The sequence below is a fragment of the Bos grunniens genome, chromosome 7, assembly GCF_055505025.1.
Source record: "Bos grunniens cultivar Pamir isolate PY7600 chromosome 7, Bosgru_T2T1.0, whole genome shotgun sequence".
NCBI classification, from domain to species: Eukaryota; Metazoa; Chordata; class Mammalia; order Artiodactyla; family Bovidae; genus Bos; species Bos grunniens.
The window spans coordinates 76646774-76666353 of NC_141171.1; the positions used below are offsets into that span (position 1 = coordinate 76646774).

The 19580-nt window shown below is 38.4% G+C and overlaps 1 protein-coding gene across 3 annotated transcripts in view; it reads left to right on the forward strand.

The window, feature by feature from the left end:
• The window catches only part of LOC147369850 (uncharacterized), a 245595-nt gene that overhangs the window by 34032 nt on the left and 191983 nt on the right, over positions 1-19580 (forward strand). For 2 of the 3 annotated variants that reach the window (XM_086413791.1, XM_086413789.1), the window contains exon 4: positions 15574-15914. The exons of the other annotated variant lie outside the window; for it this stretch is intronic. In XM_086413791.1, coding sequence (XP_086269917.1) covers positions 15574-15760 — 187 coding nt within the window. In that variant the 3' untranslated portion in view covers positions 15761-15914. Of the gene's footprint in view, positions 1-15573; positions 15915-19580 lie in introns of those variants that run through there. 3 annotated transcript variants of the gene reach the window in all.

Consider the following 19580-nt stretch of genomic DNA (forward strand, 5'->3'; position numbering starts at 1 on the left):
ACTGGAAAGAACTGCCTTATGACCCAGCAATCCCACTGCTGGGCATACACACTGAGGAAACCAGAAGGGAAAGAGACACGTGTACCCCACTCTTCATTGCAGCACTGTTTATAATAGCCAGGACATGGAAGCAACCTAGATGTCCATCAGCAGATGAATGGATAAGAAAGCTGTGGTACATATACACAATGGAGTATTGCTGCTGCTGCTGCTAAGTCGCTTCAGTCGTGTCCGACTCTGTGTGACCCCATAGACAACAGCCCACCAGGCTCCCCCGTCCCTGGGATTCTCCAGGTAAGAACACTGGAGTGGGTTGCCATTTCCTTCTCCAATGCATGAAAGTGAAAAGTGAAAGTGAAGTCACTCAGTCATATCCGATGGAGTATTACTCAGCCATTAAAAAGAATACATTTGAATCAGTTCTAATGAGGTCGATGAAACTGGAGCCTATTATACAGAGTGAAGTAAGCCAGAAAGAAAAACACCAATACAGTATACTAACGCATATATATGGAATTTAGAAAGATGGTAACGATAACCCTGTATGTGAGACAGCAAAAGAGACACAGATGTATAGAACAGTCTTTTGGACTCTGTGGGAGAGGGCGAGGGTAGGATGATTTGGAGGATGGCATTTAAACATGTATAATATCATATGTGAAACAAATCGTCAGTCCAGGTTTGATGCATGATACTGGATGCTTGGGGCTGGTGCACTGGGACGAACCAGAGGGATGATATGGGGAAGGCTGAGGGAGGGGGGTTCAGGATGGGGAACGTGTATACCTGTGGCGGATTCATATTGATGTATGGCAAAACCCACACAATATTGTAAATAATTAACCTCCAATTAAAATAAATTTATATAAAAAAAATTTTGGTTACAAAGTACCAAGCAATCCAACTCACATTCACTTACACAGAAAGTGTAATCATTATCCATGCTAATTGAGACTTCTCACAATATATATATATATAAACCTATTGGCTGCTTGATTCAGAGACTCAAACAATTGTTTTCTCCTAATCTTGGTTCTTTTTCATCTTAACTCAATTCTCAGACGTATTTCCTTCTTGTGTTTGCAAAGTGGCTGCCACTAGTTCAAGTGCTTCAGGGAAAGAATAAATTCTGTGTGAGAAATTTCAGCAAAAGCTGCAGAATGTCCAGGTGGTTCTGATGAAGTCATATACCCATCCTAGAAACAATCAATAGGAAGATAATTACGAGGTGTTTATTGGCCAGGCTTGAGTCACATGCCAGCCTTGCACCTATGACTAAAATTAGTTATATGGAAACCACATGTATTGTGAATGGGGGATAACTGTTTCCCCCAAATTACTATCAATAAACAAAAACATTATTAATCAACTACATGACAGAGCTGAAAAAGCATGAGTGGCTTTACAAAGAAGCTTGGAATTGTTTGGCCTTGAGAAATGAATAAACATGATCTTTTTACTAAGTAAGAAAATGGAAAGTAAAAGATTCAAAATCTTGATTGGCATGGCCACAAATAAAGTTACTGTCAGTGACTTTATCTTTTTTAAAAAATAAAGAAAAAATCATACCAAATGCATAAAAACTATTAAAACAATTATTTTTACTAAATAATAATTAATCATGTTGAATATTATGGATTAATTTATTCCAGAATCAACTACGTATTTCCAAGTTCCAGTTAAATAGGAAAGATTCAGATTATTTTTCTTTTAATTATATTTTATATGTAGGTTCTGTTTGCTTTGAATGGCTTAAGAAAGGCTAAATTTAAAACACCAGATTATTATTATGTCCTAAAGATGTTGTAACCTGAGTTTTATTTCTTATAGTTGTATAGCTGCTCAGTTGTTCATTCACTCAGTGGTGGCTGATGTTCTGTGACCCCATGGACAGCAGCTTGTCAAGCTTACCTGGGTGATGGGACTGGATGCCATGATCTTAGTTTTTTGAATGTTGAGTTTTAGGGCAGATTTTTCACTTTCATCAAGAGTCTCTTTAGCTCTTCTTCACTTTCTGCCATATGGTGGTGTCATCTGCATATCTGAAATTATTGATATTTCTCCTGGAAATCTTGATTCCAGCTTGTGATTCTTCCAGCCCAGCATTTCATATGGTGTACTCTGCATATAAGTTAAATATGCAGGGTGACAATATACAGCCTTGACATATTCCTTTCCCAATTTGGAATCAGTCCATTGTTCCATGTCTGGTTCTAACTGTTGCTTTTTGACCTGTATACAGATTTCTCAGGAAGCAGATGAGATGGTCTGGTATTCCCATCTCTTTAAGAATATTCCACAGCTTTTTGTGATCCAACTATACAAAAATATATAATGACCCTGATAACCACAATGGTGTGATCACTCACCTAGAGCCAGACATCTTGGGGTTTGAGGTCAAGTGGGCCTTAGCAAGCATCACTAAGAAAAAAAGCTCAAAAAAAAAAAAAAAAAGAAAGAAAGAAAAGAAAAAAGCTCAGGGAGCTGATGAATTTCCAGTTGAGCTATTTCAAACTCTAAAAGATGATGCTGTTAAAGAGCTGCACTCAGTATGCCAGCAATTTTTTTTAATAGCTATTGCTAAGTCACCTCAGTCGTGTCCAACTCTGTGCAACCCCATAGATGGCAGCACACCAGGCTCCGCCATCCCTGTGATTCTCCAGGCAAGAACACTGGAGTGGGTTGCCATTTCCTTCTCCAACGCATAAAAGTGAAAAGTGAAAGTGATGTCGCTCAGTCGTGTCTGACTTTCAGCAACCCCATGGACTACAGCCTACAAGGCTCCTCCGTCCATGGGATTTTCCAGGCAAGAGTACTGGAGTGGGTTGCCATTGCCTTCTCCATTTTTTATAGAGCCTTTTGTAAATCTTTGGTGCATGATCAATAAATTGATTTGATTGATATGTATTGTTTAAGGCAATGATCAAACTATTGCACATGGTATGACTTAACAAGGAATGTGTTCTGGTGTCAAGGAGGAGAGAGCAAGGAAGGAAACTGAGTGGGAGGAAGGGAGAGAGAAAGGGAAATAGATTGGAACAAGAAATATCCTCTATGAGAGTTTCAACTATTTCTTGATCTGTAGAATTTGGGAAGTATATTTGTTAGAATAAAAATACCTTACAGTTTGAGCTTTCACATAAAAAAAGGTAATTGATTTTCCATTCATGCTTCAGCCTTATATTTTGTCATCAACAGTGCTTCTATTTTGGCACAAGGTTGTGAAATGTGATGACAATATATGACCTTCAGAGACTCTGAGTGGAATCTAGTGGGTGGCATATGCACTCCGCACCTGTTTTCTCTCAGGCACAATCCCTTGTACTCAGGATAGCTTTACATCAGCTGTGTTAATGATGTTGCATCATCAAGTGATAACTTGATCACAGCTTTTGACACTGATTTTCCTAGGTATGGCATCACTTTTCTTATAAACTTATTATCTTCTTCTTTTCTTCCATTAACTTCATTTTATTTTGACGGTGAAGTTAATTTTCATTAGACTGAGTGAAATACTGAGGAAGAATATAGACTCTGACAACTTCAACAAGAAAAGTGGCAGAACATTTCACAACAAATGTAAAGGAAGACAAGGCAACATTGACTCTAGTTAACATTAAAAGCAAGGGAAATAGATGCTTGGAGACTCAATTGTGAGGAAATACTGGAGTTGATCTTCAGTATTGAAGATACTTAAAGGGAGATTGAATGGATCTCTGCTTTTCCTCAGAGTCTATTTTAGTTAATGTATTAGACAACTTGGAAATATATAATTAGAATTGTCTGTTACTTTTTAAAAAATTATTTTAATCATTCACTGGAAAAACTGAAGTGTAGATAATAAGATAAATAAATGTAATAGAAAGTGTTCATTTATTTTACTATATGACCTACCATAGCTTTAGGAGTATATACCTTGAACTTTAAAAATATATCATTCACTAGAGATGCCTCAGTCTTATTTAAGTAGATGATTACTAGAGAACTGCAGTGTATATACATGTACGGATATATCAGTATGTATGTGTATATATTCTTTTCAATTTACATAATTTTGTGTTGATGTGATTTAAGATTGGACTCTACTAGAGTAGTTCAGAGAAGGCAATGGCACCCCACTCCAGTACTCTTGCCTGGAAAATCCCATGGACGGAGGAGCCTGGTAGGCTGCAGTCCATGGGGTCGCTAAGAGTTGGACACGACTGAGCGACTTCACTTTCACTTTTCACTTTCATGCATTGGAGGAGGAAATGGCAACCCACTCCAGTGTTCTTGCCTGGAGAATCCCAGGGACGGGGGAACCTGGTGGGCTGCCGTCTATGGGGTCACACAGAGTCGGACACAACTGAAGCGACTTAGCAGCAGCAGAGTAGTTATTATCCCATAAGAAGTATTTGTTAAAGATCTACTCATTTAATGTTGAGGGCAGAGGTTTAAAGCCAAGAAAATTAGAAGATATCAGACACTATATACCCACTCTTAAGAACTGATAAATGAATGAATAGGTCTTTTACCCCGAAACTTAATAGCTTAAATAAAACTTGCCCAGTACTAGTACATGCTGAAAATGTTCTGTTTGTCTTTATGCTTCTGGTATTTATATGTTAACGGTCTTTCATGTATTTTGAAACAAACAAAAGAATGGGCAGGCATAGAAGATTTGGGTGGTCAAGAATCTGAAATGACTAAATATTTAGTATAATAGAATTTTTAATTTTCCTTTGTCTCTCTGAAACTAGTCATTTTTTTTAATTTACTTTTTTTAATTTTATTTTTAAACTTTACATAATTGTATTAGTCTTGCCAAATATCAAAATGAATCCGCCACAGGTATACATGTGTTCCCCATCCTGAACCCTCCTCTCTCCTCCCTCCCCATACCATCCCTCTGGGTCGTCCCAGTGCTCTAGCCCCAAGCATCCAGTATCGTGCATCAAACCTGGACTGGCATCTCGTTTCATACATGATATTTTACATGTTTCAATGCCATTCTCCCAAATCTTCCCACTCTCTCCCTCTCCCACAGAGTCCATAAGACTGTTCTATACATCAGTGTCTCTTTTGCTGTCTCGTACACAGGGTTATTGTTACCATCTTTCTAAATTCCATATATATGCGTTAGTATACTGTATTGGTGTTTTTCCTTCTGGCTTACTTCACTCTGTATAATAGACTCCAGTTTCATCCACCTCATTAGAACTGATTCAAATGTATTCTTTTTAATGGTTGAGTAATACTCCATTGTGTATATGTACCATTGCTTTCTTATCCATTCATCTGCTGATGGACATTTAGGTTGCTTCCATGTCTAGTCTTGATAATTGTGTGGGATTACATAAAGTTCACACCTCAGTAATATCAGCATTGAGCTTTCAATATATAAATCCAGTAATAGGCTAGAAAATATTATGTTGATCTCATCAGATTTGACCTGAATCTGCTTTTTATTGTTATTTTTTTTATTTTTTAAATTTTTCTTGGAGCATAGGTGATTTGCAATGTTGTGTTATTCATTTTGCTGTACAACAGAAACTCAGTTCTACACATATCCACTCTTTTTTAGAATCTTTTCCCATATAAGTCATTACAGAGTACTGAGTAGAGTCCCCTGTGCTATACAGTAGTTTCTTATTATTAATAGTTATCTATACTATATCCACACAGTCAAAGGCTTTGGCATAGTCAATAAAGCAGAAATAGATGTTTTTCTGGAACTCTCTTGCTTTTTCCATGATCCAGCGGATGTTGGCAATTTGATCTCTGGTTCCTCTGCCTTTTCTAAAACCAGCTTGAACATCAGAAAGTTCACGGTTCCTGTACTGCTGAAGCCTGGGTTGGAGAATTTTGAGCATTACTTTACTAGCATGTGAGATGAGTGCAATTGTTTGGTAGTTTGAGCATTCTTTGGCATTGCCTTTGGGATTGGAATGAAAACTGACCTTTTCCAGTCCTGTGGCCACTGCTGAGTTTTCCACATTTGCTGGCATATTGAGTGCAGCACTTTCACAGCATCATCTTTCAGGATTTGAAATAGCTGAACTGGAATTCCATCACCTCCACTAGCTTTGTTCGTAGTGATGCTTTCTAAGGCCCACTTGAGTTCACATTCCAGGATGTCTGGCTCTAGGTCAGTGATCACACCATCGTGATTATCTGGGTCATGAAGATCTTTTTTGTACAGTTCTTCTGTGTATTCTTGCCACCTCTTCTTAATATCTTCTGCTTCTGTTAGGTCCATACCATTTCTGTCCTTTATTGAGCCCATCTTTGCATGAAATATTCCCTTGGTATCTCTAATTTTCTTGAAGAGATCTCTAGTCTTTCCCATTCTGTTGTTTTCCTCTGTTTCTCTGCATTGATTGCTGAGGAAGGGTTTCTTATCTCTTCTTGCTATTCTTTGGAACTCTGCATTCAGATGTTTATATCTTTCCTTTTCTCCTTTGCTTTTCACTTCTCTTCTTTTCATAGCTATTTGTAAGACCTCCCCAGACAGCCATTTTGCTTTTTTGCATTTCTTTTCCATGGGAATGGTCTTGATCCCTGTCTCCTGTACAATGTCATGAACCTCATTCCATAGTTCATCAGGCACTCTATCTATCAGATCTAGTCCCTTAAATCTATTTCTCACTTCCACTGTATAATCATAAGGGATTTAGAAGACACTTGAGAGTCCCTTGGACTGCAAGGAGATCCAACCAGTCCATTCTGAAGGAGATCAGCCCTGGGTGTTCTTTGGAAGGAATGATGCTAAAGCTGAAACTCCAGTACTTTGGCCACCTCATGCGAAGAGTTGACTCATTGGAAAAGATTCCAATGCTGGGAGGGACTGGAGGCAGGAGGAGAAGGGGATGACAGCGGATGAGATGGCTGGATGGCATCACCGACTCAATGGACGTGAGTTTGAGTGAACTCCGGGAGTTGGTGATGGACAGGGAGGCCTGGCGTGCTGCAATTCATGGGGTCACAAAGAGTCCGACAGGACTGAGCGAGTGAACTGAACTGAACAAAATTTTTCAGTTTTTATGGAAATACAAAACACCCCCAAATATCCAAAGCAAACTTGAGAAAAAATAGAGATGGGAGGAATCAGGCTCCCTGACTTCAGACTATACTACAAAGCTACAGTCATTAAAACATTATGGTACTTCCCAGTATGATGAACAGAAATATAGATCAGTTGGAAATGGTAGAAAGTCTAGAGATAAACCCACACATATATGGCCAACTAATCTATGGCAAAAGAGGCCAGAATATGCAAGGGAAAGAAGACAGTCTCTTCAGTAAGTGGTGCTGGGAAAACTGAACAGCTACATGTTAAATAATTAAATTAGAACATTTGCTAACACCATACTAAAAAATAAGCTCAAAATGAATTAAAGATATAAAAATAAGGCCAGATATTATAAAACTCTTAAAAGAAAACATAAGCAGAACACTTTCTGTCATAAATTGAAACAAGATCTTTTTTGATCCACTTTCTAGAGTAACGAAAATAAATCTGCCTTTTTAAAAGGGTAAATTTCTGTTTGTATTTTATAATAAAAATTTTGGAGAAGTTTAAAATAAACTAATTAAAACAATATTAAAGACATTCATAATCCTGATATTTAGAGAAAATATCTTTAAAAGTAATTAAAACCTTTGCTTAAAAATAATTTTTTTTAATTTACATTTAGTTAATATTATGCATGTCTTTGGTATTTTGCTTTAAAGTTTTATTATCAGTAATTTCTGTCTCAAAATTCTCAAATCTTTTTAATGAATACATGATGTTTAGTCTTTGAATATGCTATAATTTATTTAAATTATCACAGAATTTGAGTATATTGGGCATTTATTTTGAAATAAAATCATTTGTATCTGTGTATATTAAATTTTGTAAGTCTGATCATTTTTAGTATATACATACATGCAGAAAAGCAACTTAAAAGATGCTAACTGGTAATGACATTTTAGATACAATACCAAAGGCAAATCTATGAAAGACATAATTGATAAAGTAGACTTTTAATATTAAAACCTTTTGTTCTGTGAAAAATAATATCAGGAGAATGAGATTACAACTCATAGACTGGGTGTCCATTGAAAAATATTTTCAAAAAGCATATCTATAAGGGACTAGTACACAGAATATACAACCCTCAAAAGTTAACAGTAAGAATGAAACAGCTTGATTAAAAAAGGGACCAAAGCCCTTAACAAACATTTTACTTAAAAAAGTATACAGATGGCAAATAAGAATATGAGCATAAGCTTCACATCATATGTCACCAGGGAATTACAGACTAAGATGAGAACCCACCACAAACATTAGAAAGGCCAAAATAAAACACACTGACACCACCAAGTGCTGTCATGGATGTAGAGGAACAAGTACTTTCGTTCATTGCTGATGGGAATACAAAATGGTACAGGCTACTTTGGAAGACAGTTTGCCTTTAAAAAAATAAATAAAACTAATCATACTCTTACATCATCTAGCAATCAAGCTCCTCAATATTTACCCAAAGGAATAGAAATATTATGTCTGAAACTTAATGCCCACACAAAAACCTGCACATGGATATTTATTGTAGCTTTGTTCATAGTTGCCAAAACTTGAAAACAACCTAGATGTCCTTAAGTGTGAATATATAAATGAACTGTGATACATCCAGACAATAAAAAAATATTTTTCAAATTTGGAAAACTCAGCAGTGGCCACAGGACTGGAAAGGTCAATTTTCATTCCAAATCCAGAGAAAGACAATACCAAAGAGTATTCAAACTATCACAAAATTGCACTCATCTCACACCCTAGCAAAGTAATGCTCAAAATTCTCCCAGCCAGGCTCCAACAGTATGTGAACCATGAGCTTACAGATGTTCAAGCTGGATTTAGAAAAGGCAGAGGAACCAGAGATCAAATTGCCAACATCCACTGGATCACCAAAAAAGCAGAGTTCCAGACAAACATCTACTTCTGCTTTATTGACTATGCCAAAGCCTTTGACTGTGTGGATCACAACAGACTATGGGAAATGCTTCAAGAGATGGGAATACCACACCACCTTACTTGCCTCCTGAGAAATCTATATGCAGGTCAAGAGGCAACACTTAGAACTGGACATGGAATAACAGACTGGTTCCAAATTGAGACAGGAGTATGTCAAGGCTGTATATTGTCACTCTGCTTATTTAACTTATATTCAGAGCACATCATGCAAAATGCTGAGTTGGATGAACCACAAGCTGAAATCAGGATTGTCAGGAGAAATATCAATGAGTCTCAGATAATGCAGATGATACCACCTTTATGGCAGAAAGCAAAGAAGAACTAAAAATCCTTTTGATGGAAGTGAAAGAGGAGATTGAAAATGTAAGCTTAAAACTCAACATTCAGAAAATGAAGATCATGGCATCCAGTCCCACCACTTCATGGGAAATAGATGGGGAAACAATGGAAACAGTGAGAGACTTGATATTGGGGGGCTCCAAAATCACTTCAGATGGTGACTGCAGCCATGAAATTAAAAGAAGCTTGCTCCTTGGAAGAAAAGCTATGATGGATCTATACAGCATATTGAAAAGCAGAGACGTTACTTTGCCAACAAAGGTCCATGGAGTCAAAGCTATGGTTTTTCCAGTAGTCATGTATGGATGTGAGAGTTGGACTGTAAAGAAAGTGGAGCACTTAAGTATTGATGCTTTTTAGCTGTGGTGTTGGAGAAGACTCTTGAGAGTCCCTTGGACTACAAGGAGATCCAACCAGTCCATCCTAAAGGAAATCAGTCCTGAATATTCATTGGAAGGATTGATGTTGAAGCTGAAACTCCAATACTTTTGCTATCTGATGCAAATAACTGAATCATTGGAAAAGACCTTGATACTGGGCAAGGATGAAGGCAGGAGAAGAAGGGGACAACAGAGGATGAGATGGTTGGATGGTGACACCTACTCGATGGACATGAGTTTGAGCAAACTCTGGAAGTTGGTGATGGACAGGGATGCCTGTCATGTTGCAGTCCAGAGTCCTGACTCTTTGCAAAGAGTCAGGCACAACTGAGTGACTGGACTAGACTGTCTAATATGTCACTGTAAAGTTCATTGGCTGTAACAAATGAGCCATTATGGTGGAGATTGCTGGTAATGAGATAGGGTGAGTGTTTAGGGAATCATGGAATGCATAGTAAAGCCCTGTACCTTCCCATCTACTTTGTTGTGAGGCTAAATGTGTTCTAAAATATAAAGTCTTAATTTAAAAGTAATGATAACTGGATAGGCAAAAATTATATAAAATTAATTAGCATTTAAATATAGTATACTGATTGTGTATTTATATAATTTGCCCCATTTTTTTCCTATTGCTTTTTATTCCTTTTTTTCAGTACCCATATTCATTTCTAGGATCTACTAGGACTTTGAGGTTTTAGGAAGACTGCTTCTTTGAATAAAAATAACTAAGTAACATTCATATCCAATTTGTAAAGTGGTGGCCACCTTACCATTGCTGGTAAAAATATCATTTGCAAAACTCGGTCTTTTCCAAGCTACTAACATGAGATTTTAGTGTCATTGCTGAGGATAAGTCAGTATTAACGAGGAGATAATCTAAGACAAGCATTTTCAGTAGAACTTTTTATTGCTATACATTTTTTCTAGAATTTAAGTTTACTATTGATATTCTATTTTGATACTATGTCTTAGTTCAATAAGAAATTGAGATGAGACAAAAACCTTTTCAGAGCAAAATAATTTTGGCACACCAAAACCTTCATATCATTATGTTTATAGGCATGCTCAGAAATACTCTGGGTTTGTCCAAATTATCACACATCTGTTCCAAACAAGCAAAACACAACAACAACAACGAAGAAGCCAAAGAGCTCCAGCTTCTCTGCAGATATTATATTAGTCAACCAGGACTGCGAAAACAACGTACAACAGACTGGGTGGCTTAAACAGCAGAAATATATTTTGTCGTAGATCTGGAACCTAGGAGTCCAAGATCAGGGTACTACCAGAGTTAGTTTCTGGTGAGAACTCTCTTGGCTTTCAAAGGGCCGTTGTCTTGCTGTGTCCTCATATGACATATTCCCTGTGCTTGGGCTTAAAGAGATAGGAAAGAAGAGAGAGAATATGTGTGAGATAGCACTAGCTCTCTTTCTAAAAGAACATTAGACCTATATCAGATTAGAGCCTATCCTCATGACTTCATTTAGCTTTTCTTAAAGGCCTCATGCTTTCCTGGTGACAGATGGTATAAAGAGTATGCCTCTAATGCAGGGGACCTGAGTTGGATTCCTGGGTCAGGAAGATCCCCTGGAGAAGGGAATAACTGCTCACTCCAGCCTGGTGAATTCCGTGGATAGAGGAGCCTGGTGGACTATAGTCCATGGGGTTGCAAAGAATCAAACAAGACTGAGCAACACACACACACACATATATATATACACACAAAGCCCTCATCTCCAATATAGTCACACAAGGGACTAGAGCTTGAACATAAGAATTCTGGGGAGATATAATTCATTCCATAACAAATATGTAGGGCTTTTGCTAAATTAATTCATACAATTGGGTTAGCCAGAAAATTCATCTGGGGTTTTCCACAAGATGATAAGGATTGTCTCTTGCTCTTCAGGAAGATTGCAGTGCAGTTGATCAAACTAAGCAAAAATGTGCACTTTATTTAAAAATGTATAATGTGTATAAACCTATATCAGAACTTTTGAAGAAAAATTTAAATCCTTCATTAAGTGTTAGTCGCTTAAATCCTACATTATGTCAAAACAATTACAGCAAATGCCAGTTTATCTTTTTTTTTCCTTCTGCTTATAATTTCTTATATATGTACAGGTTAGAACAAAATCACTTGAAATGTAGTCTTTAGGAGCCATCTGCCACTCTCATTCTCAGATTCTGTTGGGTCAACTCAGATTTCCAGTAAGAAAATTTACTCCTCTATGACCATTCTAACAGATGGTAGTTATTTCAATGGCTTTCCCGTTTGTTCTGTATTTTAAATGTAGTGTGACCCTCTGAGAAAGTGCCCACTGAGAAAGTGATCTTTTTCTTTGCTCCCTGCTTTTTTAATTTCCATCCACCTGAAACATCTATTCATAAAAGTGATTTTATGGGAAAATTGTGACACCCCCTAAGGCAATCCCATCACATTATCTGCTATGTAGCTGTACGGTGAGCAAAAGTAGATCTAGCAGCCTAGCAGAGTTTCAGGTTTAGCAAGATTGTATGATATATTTTTTCTTTGACTTATTTTCAGGTTAATGTTCTTCTTTCCTTTCATCCACAGCTATATTAGAATGGTAGTGTTGAAAATGAGTATCCCCTTCCTCCATTCAGATTTCAGTATGTTTTAGGCTAAGGGTGTAAGTTTTCTATACTGTCCAGGGTTGCAATAGTTGATTCTGTGTATGTATTTTTGTGGGTGGGGTATGTATTTAAATTGTTGAATTCTTGTTGCTTGCCTGAATACTGTTAAATATAAATGTATACCAGAGGCTGCAGTTTAGTTCTAGATATAAGGGTTTTCTATATTTAATTTTGATGTATTATTTTATTCCTTCTTTCAGAATTAATATGTAATTATAACATTAACTCCTATGAAGTTAAGATACATGGTGTTATGAGGGAAAGGACAATGGTCAGGAAGGTCAGAAAGGCTTTCTTGGGCAAAAGATTTTTCCTAGATATCTGAACTGTGAGGAATAATGAATTAAGAAGTGGCATGGTAGGCAGAACCCAGAATTTGTAGCAAAAGTACATTATTGAACTTTTTAAGTACAAAGTCTTTTGAACTTTTTTTGAATTTCTATTAAGTCTTTTGAACTTTTTCTAAATAACAAAGAAAATGCAGAAATTTGGTCAAGGTGTTACTTCACCTGATTTACACATCTAGATATTAATAAATACTTTGCTCATGGATGAAGAAAGAGTACAATAATGGATGCCAGGAGACCATTTAGAAAGCTATTACCTTCATCTGGGTAGGGAATGATAGAAATCAGTCCAGAGAGTTGGAGATGTTGCTGGAGAGAAAACTGGCTTTAAGAAATATTTAGCAGATAGACTGAAAGACATGCTGATTAATAGGATATGGGAAATGAAGGAAAGATTAAGGATGATTCCAGTCGGAATGTAATCACTAATCAAATTTGGTTATAGATATCAAAAGTTTAATTTTAAATATGTGGAATTTGAGATACACTTAAGACAACTAAGTGTTGAATGTCATCTAATAAATTGAATGGGAGTAGAGCATAGAGGCAAGAGAAATATTCATATGTATATATACATATGAATGCCTAAAGAGTAATATTTAATGCTGAAATAAATGTTAAAGATTTATTTCCATTTACATACTTGCTTTTCATAGTTCCAGTATAAATTATACACTACCAATAAGTTAATTTCACATGAGCATAAAAAAGATCTTTTAAACCCTCATGACTCTAGGAGTAAGAAATTGGCTTTGGAGATATTAAATCTTCATTGACATATGTGATGGATAATAGGATCAAATGTTTGCAAATTTTTAAAGTTTTAGACTTTTAAGATTTCTTTTTTTAGAGCAGATATTATTTCCATTATAAAAATAAAAAATCAAGTATTTCTACTTTATTTGTAACTTGGTATAATGAATATGGATTCCTTATTATTTTAAAAGAATAATAAAAATTATTAAAAGGAAATAAAAGGACAGGCAGATATAAGGAAAAGAGTTGACAAAACTCAATTTTTAAAAATCATAATAGGCTATCAATGGTTACAGAGTTAACATTACCATGCTTTAAAAGCATCCTTATTTAAAACAGAGATTTGATGTTTCCATGATTCCCAGGGTTGGTCATCACACTTAAAGAAATGGAGAAATCATTCCATGTTGCACTTAAACTTTATGGAGCATTTTGCAGTATCATTTAACTAGTTTTAGGTTTTATGTCTATCATAGTAGTTGTCTTCCCACAAAGATGGTAAAAATAGCGCAATGGGAATAAGTCTGTAGATCAAGTTTTAAAGGCACTGTAGGAATCACATAACCCAACAAATTTGGTATATGACACTTCCCCTATGAATTATTCATAAGCAAAGGAGTGCTGAATCATTTACTGCATGCAGCAGTGGGGTACTTCCAAACCGCCGCATGGATAATCATTGCACGTTTGTGACCAGAAAAGCAGATATAAGAAATAGTTTTTCATCTTACCTCCCTTTGCATAACCATTTTAATGTCTAAAGAATGCTAGAGGTACAGGACACAGAGGTTCTCTTCAACTTCATACTTCATCAGCTATATTGAATATGTTATTCTTACAGAATAACACATCATGTTGTAAGCATTAGAAAAACCATATTCTTAATTATTGAGTTCCACTCTGAAGCACTTTAAAACTTGGTTCTTGTCAATCTATACCTTTAAATTGCTGCTTAAATTTAAAATCTTGGTTATTTTCAAAGAGAAAGAAGAAGCAAAACCCATAGAAAGGCCAGGGTAGTTAATAAGTAGAGGAGAGCAAAATTTTCCATCTCTAAATGAATTTCTTTGATGTGAGGAATAATTTAGGCTGATTGTTTTTAAGGCCTCAGATACTCAGAAAGAAACTTTGAGTTCCCCCTAAGTGCTTGAAAGACTCTAGAGAACCTGAACCAGGAAGAGATATATCATTAGTGATAACTGTACTATGAACTAGGTATGGTGGATAGGGAGGAACCTAAAAAAGTCTGTTTGTTGAAAGTCCTGCCAGTGTCCCTTGTCTCTGCACAGTCCCGTGAACTTTTGTTTACCAAATATTTGCTTTTCCATTTCCATGTAAATTGCCTTCCTCCCCTTTGCAGTCTCAAGTCACAACTCTAACATCCTATTTTATCTGTAACTGAAGATGATAGTTAAAGTGAGGGCTTGGGTTGTTTTGGTGAGTTTCTAAGTTTTCCTGGGTTTTTACCATGTATACATGTTATTCAGCTTTTGTTTTCTCCTGCTAATCTGTCTCATAGCAATTTAATTTTCTTAGACCAGCCATGAGAATCTAGAAGTGTAGAGGAAGATTTATTTTTATTCCTCATATATGACATGGGGTTCCTTACATTATTATCCACACATATCTATTTTTTTTTGTTTGTTTGTTTTATATTGTTTTTGTGGAATAGAACATTTTCTGAGAGTACTAATTTCATACTCTTTTTAGAGCACTATTGTCCAGTAAGATTATAATGGGACACACAAATATGAATTATATTGTTAGGTAGTTAGGAAAAAGGAGTTGAGAATGGTGATGGCTAAAAGACAAAGAAGGGAAAAGCCCTCAAAAATAGAACAAAGGAAGGTCCAAGGATTGGAGTGAGAACTTCAAGTAAAGCAAACAACCCTCCTGGCTAGCCCAATTTACACAGGGCAGGTTCAGGGGAAGGAGGAAAAACATAATAAGAAGAGCCAAAATTGGGCCTCTGGTCTCTCTTTTTTTCAAGTCTTTGGGTCAGCCTGCCCTCACACCTCAATGATGTATTTTCCTTTGCTTGCCAAATAAAACTGAGCTGTAACACTGGTCCATCCATTGCTTCAAATTTTTGCTGCAGCAAGACAGAACCAAGGAAATTACAAACTCCCACGACATCTATGGTGCCATTGCTTGGATTTAACCTGGCTGAAACAACCTTGGCTTGGCCCCCAAGAAGCCAAGGCCAGACACAGCAAAAGCCCAACTCAGTGAAAGCTCCCGCAGTGGAAGCTGAAGGCAAAGAAAATCCAACTAAGTGGAAGTGACAAGAAGCCCAGCATACTGGAAACTGGGACAGCAAAAACAAACTCGGCCAAAAGCCCATGCGACTCAATCTCAGATTCCAGAAGACCTCTGGTTGGGGTAAGAAGTCCTCATCCCTACGGCTGGAAGGACATATGGCTAATAAAATCTTAATTCCTTTACAATCTCTCATTTCTTGTTTTCTCAAACCCCCTGCAAATAGGAGAGTGGCAGTGGGTACAACTGAGGGACTCTGACAGAGGCTCCTTAGTAGCTGTTGCCCAAGCAGGTAGGGGTTCTTCTGTCCTTAATCTTCTTTGTGCCAAGAATAAGGCCAATGAAAACTGTGAGCACAGGTCAGGTATTTAGCAGATTTTCTGGCAGGTTATGAAGGGGATTCCTCAGTATGTGTTTCCCACTGCTTTTGCCTCCCATCCTTAAGCTCCTTTCTCCATCTATGCCACTACTTACAAAGTATTGGGTAGGTCATCATCTTTTCATTTCTGAAAGCTGTGCTTGAAACCATTTACCTAAGATTGGGACTCAAACCCATGTTGTAGGGACTCTGTGCTATGCTTAGTCACTCAGTCTTATCTGATAGGAACTTGAGCTGGCCAAAACCTCTGGTACCTGGTTTTAGGACCTAATGAAGCTCAGGCTCTTGATTGTCTCATTGCAAAAAAAAAAAAAAAAAAAAAATCAGTGAGATACACAGTGACAGGTATGAAGTAGATTTGTCCAGATTTAGAGAGAAGCAGACTCCACAGGGTATAGGCCATCACAGAGGGCAAGAGCAGGGGAACATGGAACCTGGCATGGTTAGTTTTTTAGAGCTGGGTGATTTCAGATGCTAATGAGTGGGAGGATCATTCCAACAGTTGGGGAAACACCCACTCCTTGGTCTCTTGACAGTGTCTTGGAACTGTCCTAGTACCTCTGGGTGGTGTGTCATTCAGCTTGCAGATTGAGGATCAAAGTTTAGTTGAAATTGACTTGTCCTCTTGGACCCATTTGATTTTACTTGGCTTATGTTATGCCCTTGGGCTATGTCATTCTTTCAAAAGTTGTGCCCTGCCCTCTTCCCTCCTGTTTCTTGTTCTTTTCTTGAGCCCCACCTGGGCCAACAATGTTGCCTCTACAATCTTCTTGAGGGAAAGCCAGAATATAGCTGCCCCTTGGGAGGGAAATACTGTATAGTATCCAATCTCTTTAGTTATTCAGGTCTTCATCTTTCATGTTTCCTACAACATATGCAACAACAACATCTCTCAGTGAACCTGCTAGGGCGGGTGACAGGCACACAATGCCTGCTAGAATTTTATCTGTTGGTGGCATCCATTCAAGAGCAATTGGTCCTCCAGGGATAATGTTTGCCACTTTGGAAGTTAGTCCTGCAGGCCGTTGGGCCCAAACCCTTATCACCCTTCTCCTAAAGTTACAAATATACCCCCAATCAAATCTCAGCTCCACTTTTGTGGAACATATGGTTTGCTGCCTCTCATCAATTTGTTCTTCAGCCATTTACTAACTCCTAAAACCAGGAGTTTTCTGGTCCCATCACTTCATGAGAAATAGATGGGGAAACAGTGGAAACAGTGTCAGACTTTATTTTTGGGGGCTCCAAAATCACTGCAGATGGTGACTGCAGCCATGAAATTAAAAGACACTTACTCCTTGGAAGAAAAGTTATAACCAACCTAGACAGCATATTCAAAAGCAGAGACATCACTTTGCCAACAAAGGTCCGTCTAGTCAAGGCTATGGTTTTTCCAGTGGTCATGTATGGATGTGAGAGTTGGACTGTGAAGAAGGCTGAGCGCTGAAGAATTGATGCTTTTGAACTGTGGTGTTGGAGAAGACTCTTGAGAGTTCCTTGGACTGCACAGAGATCCAACCAGTCCATTCTGAAGGAGATCAGCCCTGGGATTTCTTTGGAAGGAATGATGCTAAAGCTGAAACTCCAGTACTTTGGCCACCTCATGCAAAGAGTTGACTCATTGGAAAAGACTCTGATGCTGGGAGGGATTGGGGGCAGGAGGAGAAGGGGACGACAGAGGATGAGATGGCTGGATGACATCACTGACTCGGTGGACGTGAGTCTGAGTGAACTCCGGGAGTTGGTGATGGACAGGGAGGCCTGGTGTGCTGCGATTCATGGGGTTGCAAAGAGTCGGACATGATGAGCGACTGAACTGAACTGAACTGAAACCCAGGACACTGCCCCATTGTAGGCAACATTGCTCCACCCTGCTTATTATTAAAGTACTCTTAATGCCTCTAACAGGACCAGATAACCCACTTCTTTGTCATTACTTCTGTTATTACCTAAAGTGGGTCTATGACAATGAAATGTTTACCATTGGAGACACCCTAAGCTGTTCTTATGGAGGACTAGGGGAGGAAATCAGTGACTTACATTCCCTCAGATCAATAAAAGGATAAGGTTTATGGCTATTTCCCAGATTCCCAGTCTCAGAGCACAGATTGCTTTACATCATGATATCCATTCTCATCCATGCTTGACAAACCAGCAATGAGTTAAGATTACAACCTCTTAATCCTACCCAGCACTGGTCACACTGTAGACATTGGGGATATTCAACTCCAGTCCGGGGATCCCAGGAGGTCAACCTGCCTTGACTTGCCTAAGGATCTGGTCTTCAAAAGGTTGACATGCCTCAACCTGCTCGGGAATCTGCCAGTCAGGGGTCCCAGGAGGTCAACATGCCTTGACCTGCCCAGGGAGCCAATTCTCAGGAGGTTGACCTGCCTTGACCTGTCTGGGGATTCAATCTCCAGGAGGCTGTCATGCCTCAGCCTGCCTGGAGATCTGCACCCTGACCTGAGGATGCCTGGTTCTCAGGTTGAACAGTAGTGGGGGTAGGATAAGCTTCAAAAAGACTCATCCCTAAGGAAGTCTGCCCATGGAAATAGAAGGAAGCCTATTAGTTGTGGGACTTGCCTGGTCTCAGCAATAACTCAGGAGCCCAACAAGAACACCATTGCCTTTCTGGAAAGGCTAAAAAAGGCCCTCCAAAAGTTTACCAATCTGGAATTAGACTCTTATGAGGGACAGGTGATTTTAAAGGACAAATTCCTGTCCCAATGTACATCAGACATCAGGATAAAGTTATAACAGCTACAGCAGCAGGACCCTGTCTTTAGATGAGATGGTCCAGACAGCCACCAATACCTTTCATAACAGAGAACAGGAGAGGGAAATCAAGGCCAGGAGAGGGAGCAAAGGAAAGAGACAAGGCATGCTCAGATGCTGGCCACCCTCCAAGGAAGCCCTATGGGAAACCCCAAGTTCTTGAAGTACAAGGCACGAGGCAAATGTCTAATCTGTAGACACGCAGGGCATTGGGCCAAAGAGTGTCCAAACCATGACAAGTCTCCTAAAACAGCTTATAAATGTCATCAATTGGGACATTGGAAGGCACTCTGCCCTTGGGACCCAAGAGCCTCAAGGTCAAGCGCCAAGTCTTCCCTCATGATAGTTCAATAGGACTGAAGCAGCCCGCTCCAGCCAGCCCACCTGTCACAGATAACCATCATGACACTGGAGCCAAGGATGCAACTGAATGTGGCATATAGGTCTGAGACTTTCTTGGTTGACACAGGGGCTACCTACTCTCTCCTGACCTCCTACCCCGGAGCCGCCTTCTCCAAAACCTGTACAATTTGGGGTGCTACAGGAAAAATGATTACGAAAAGATTCACCTGAGCACTTTGTTGCTGGGGTGGACGAATATTTTTCCCACCAGTTTCTGGTGGTCCCTGAGTGTCCTACTCCTTTATTGGGAAGAGATCTTTCCCCATCTTAGAAATCTTTCAGCTATT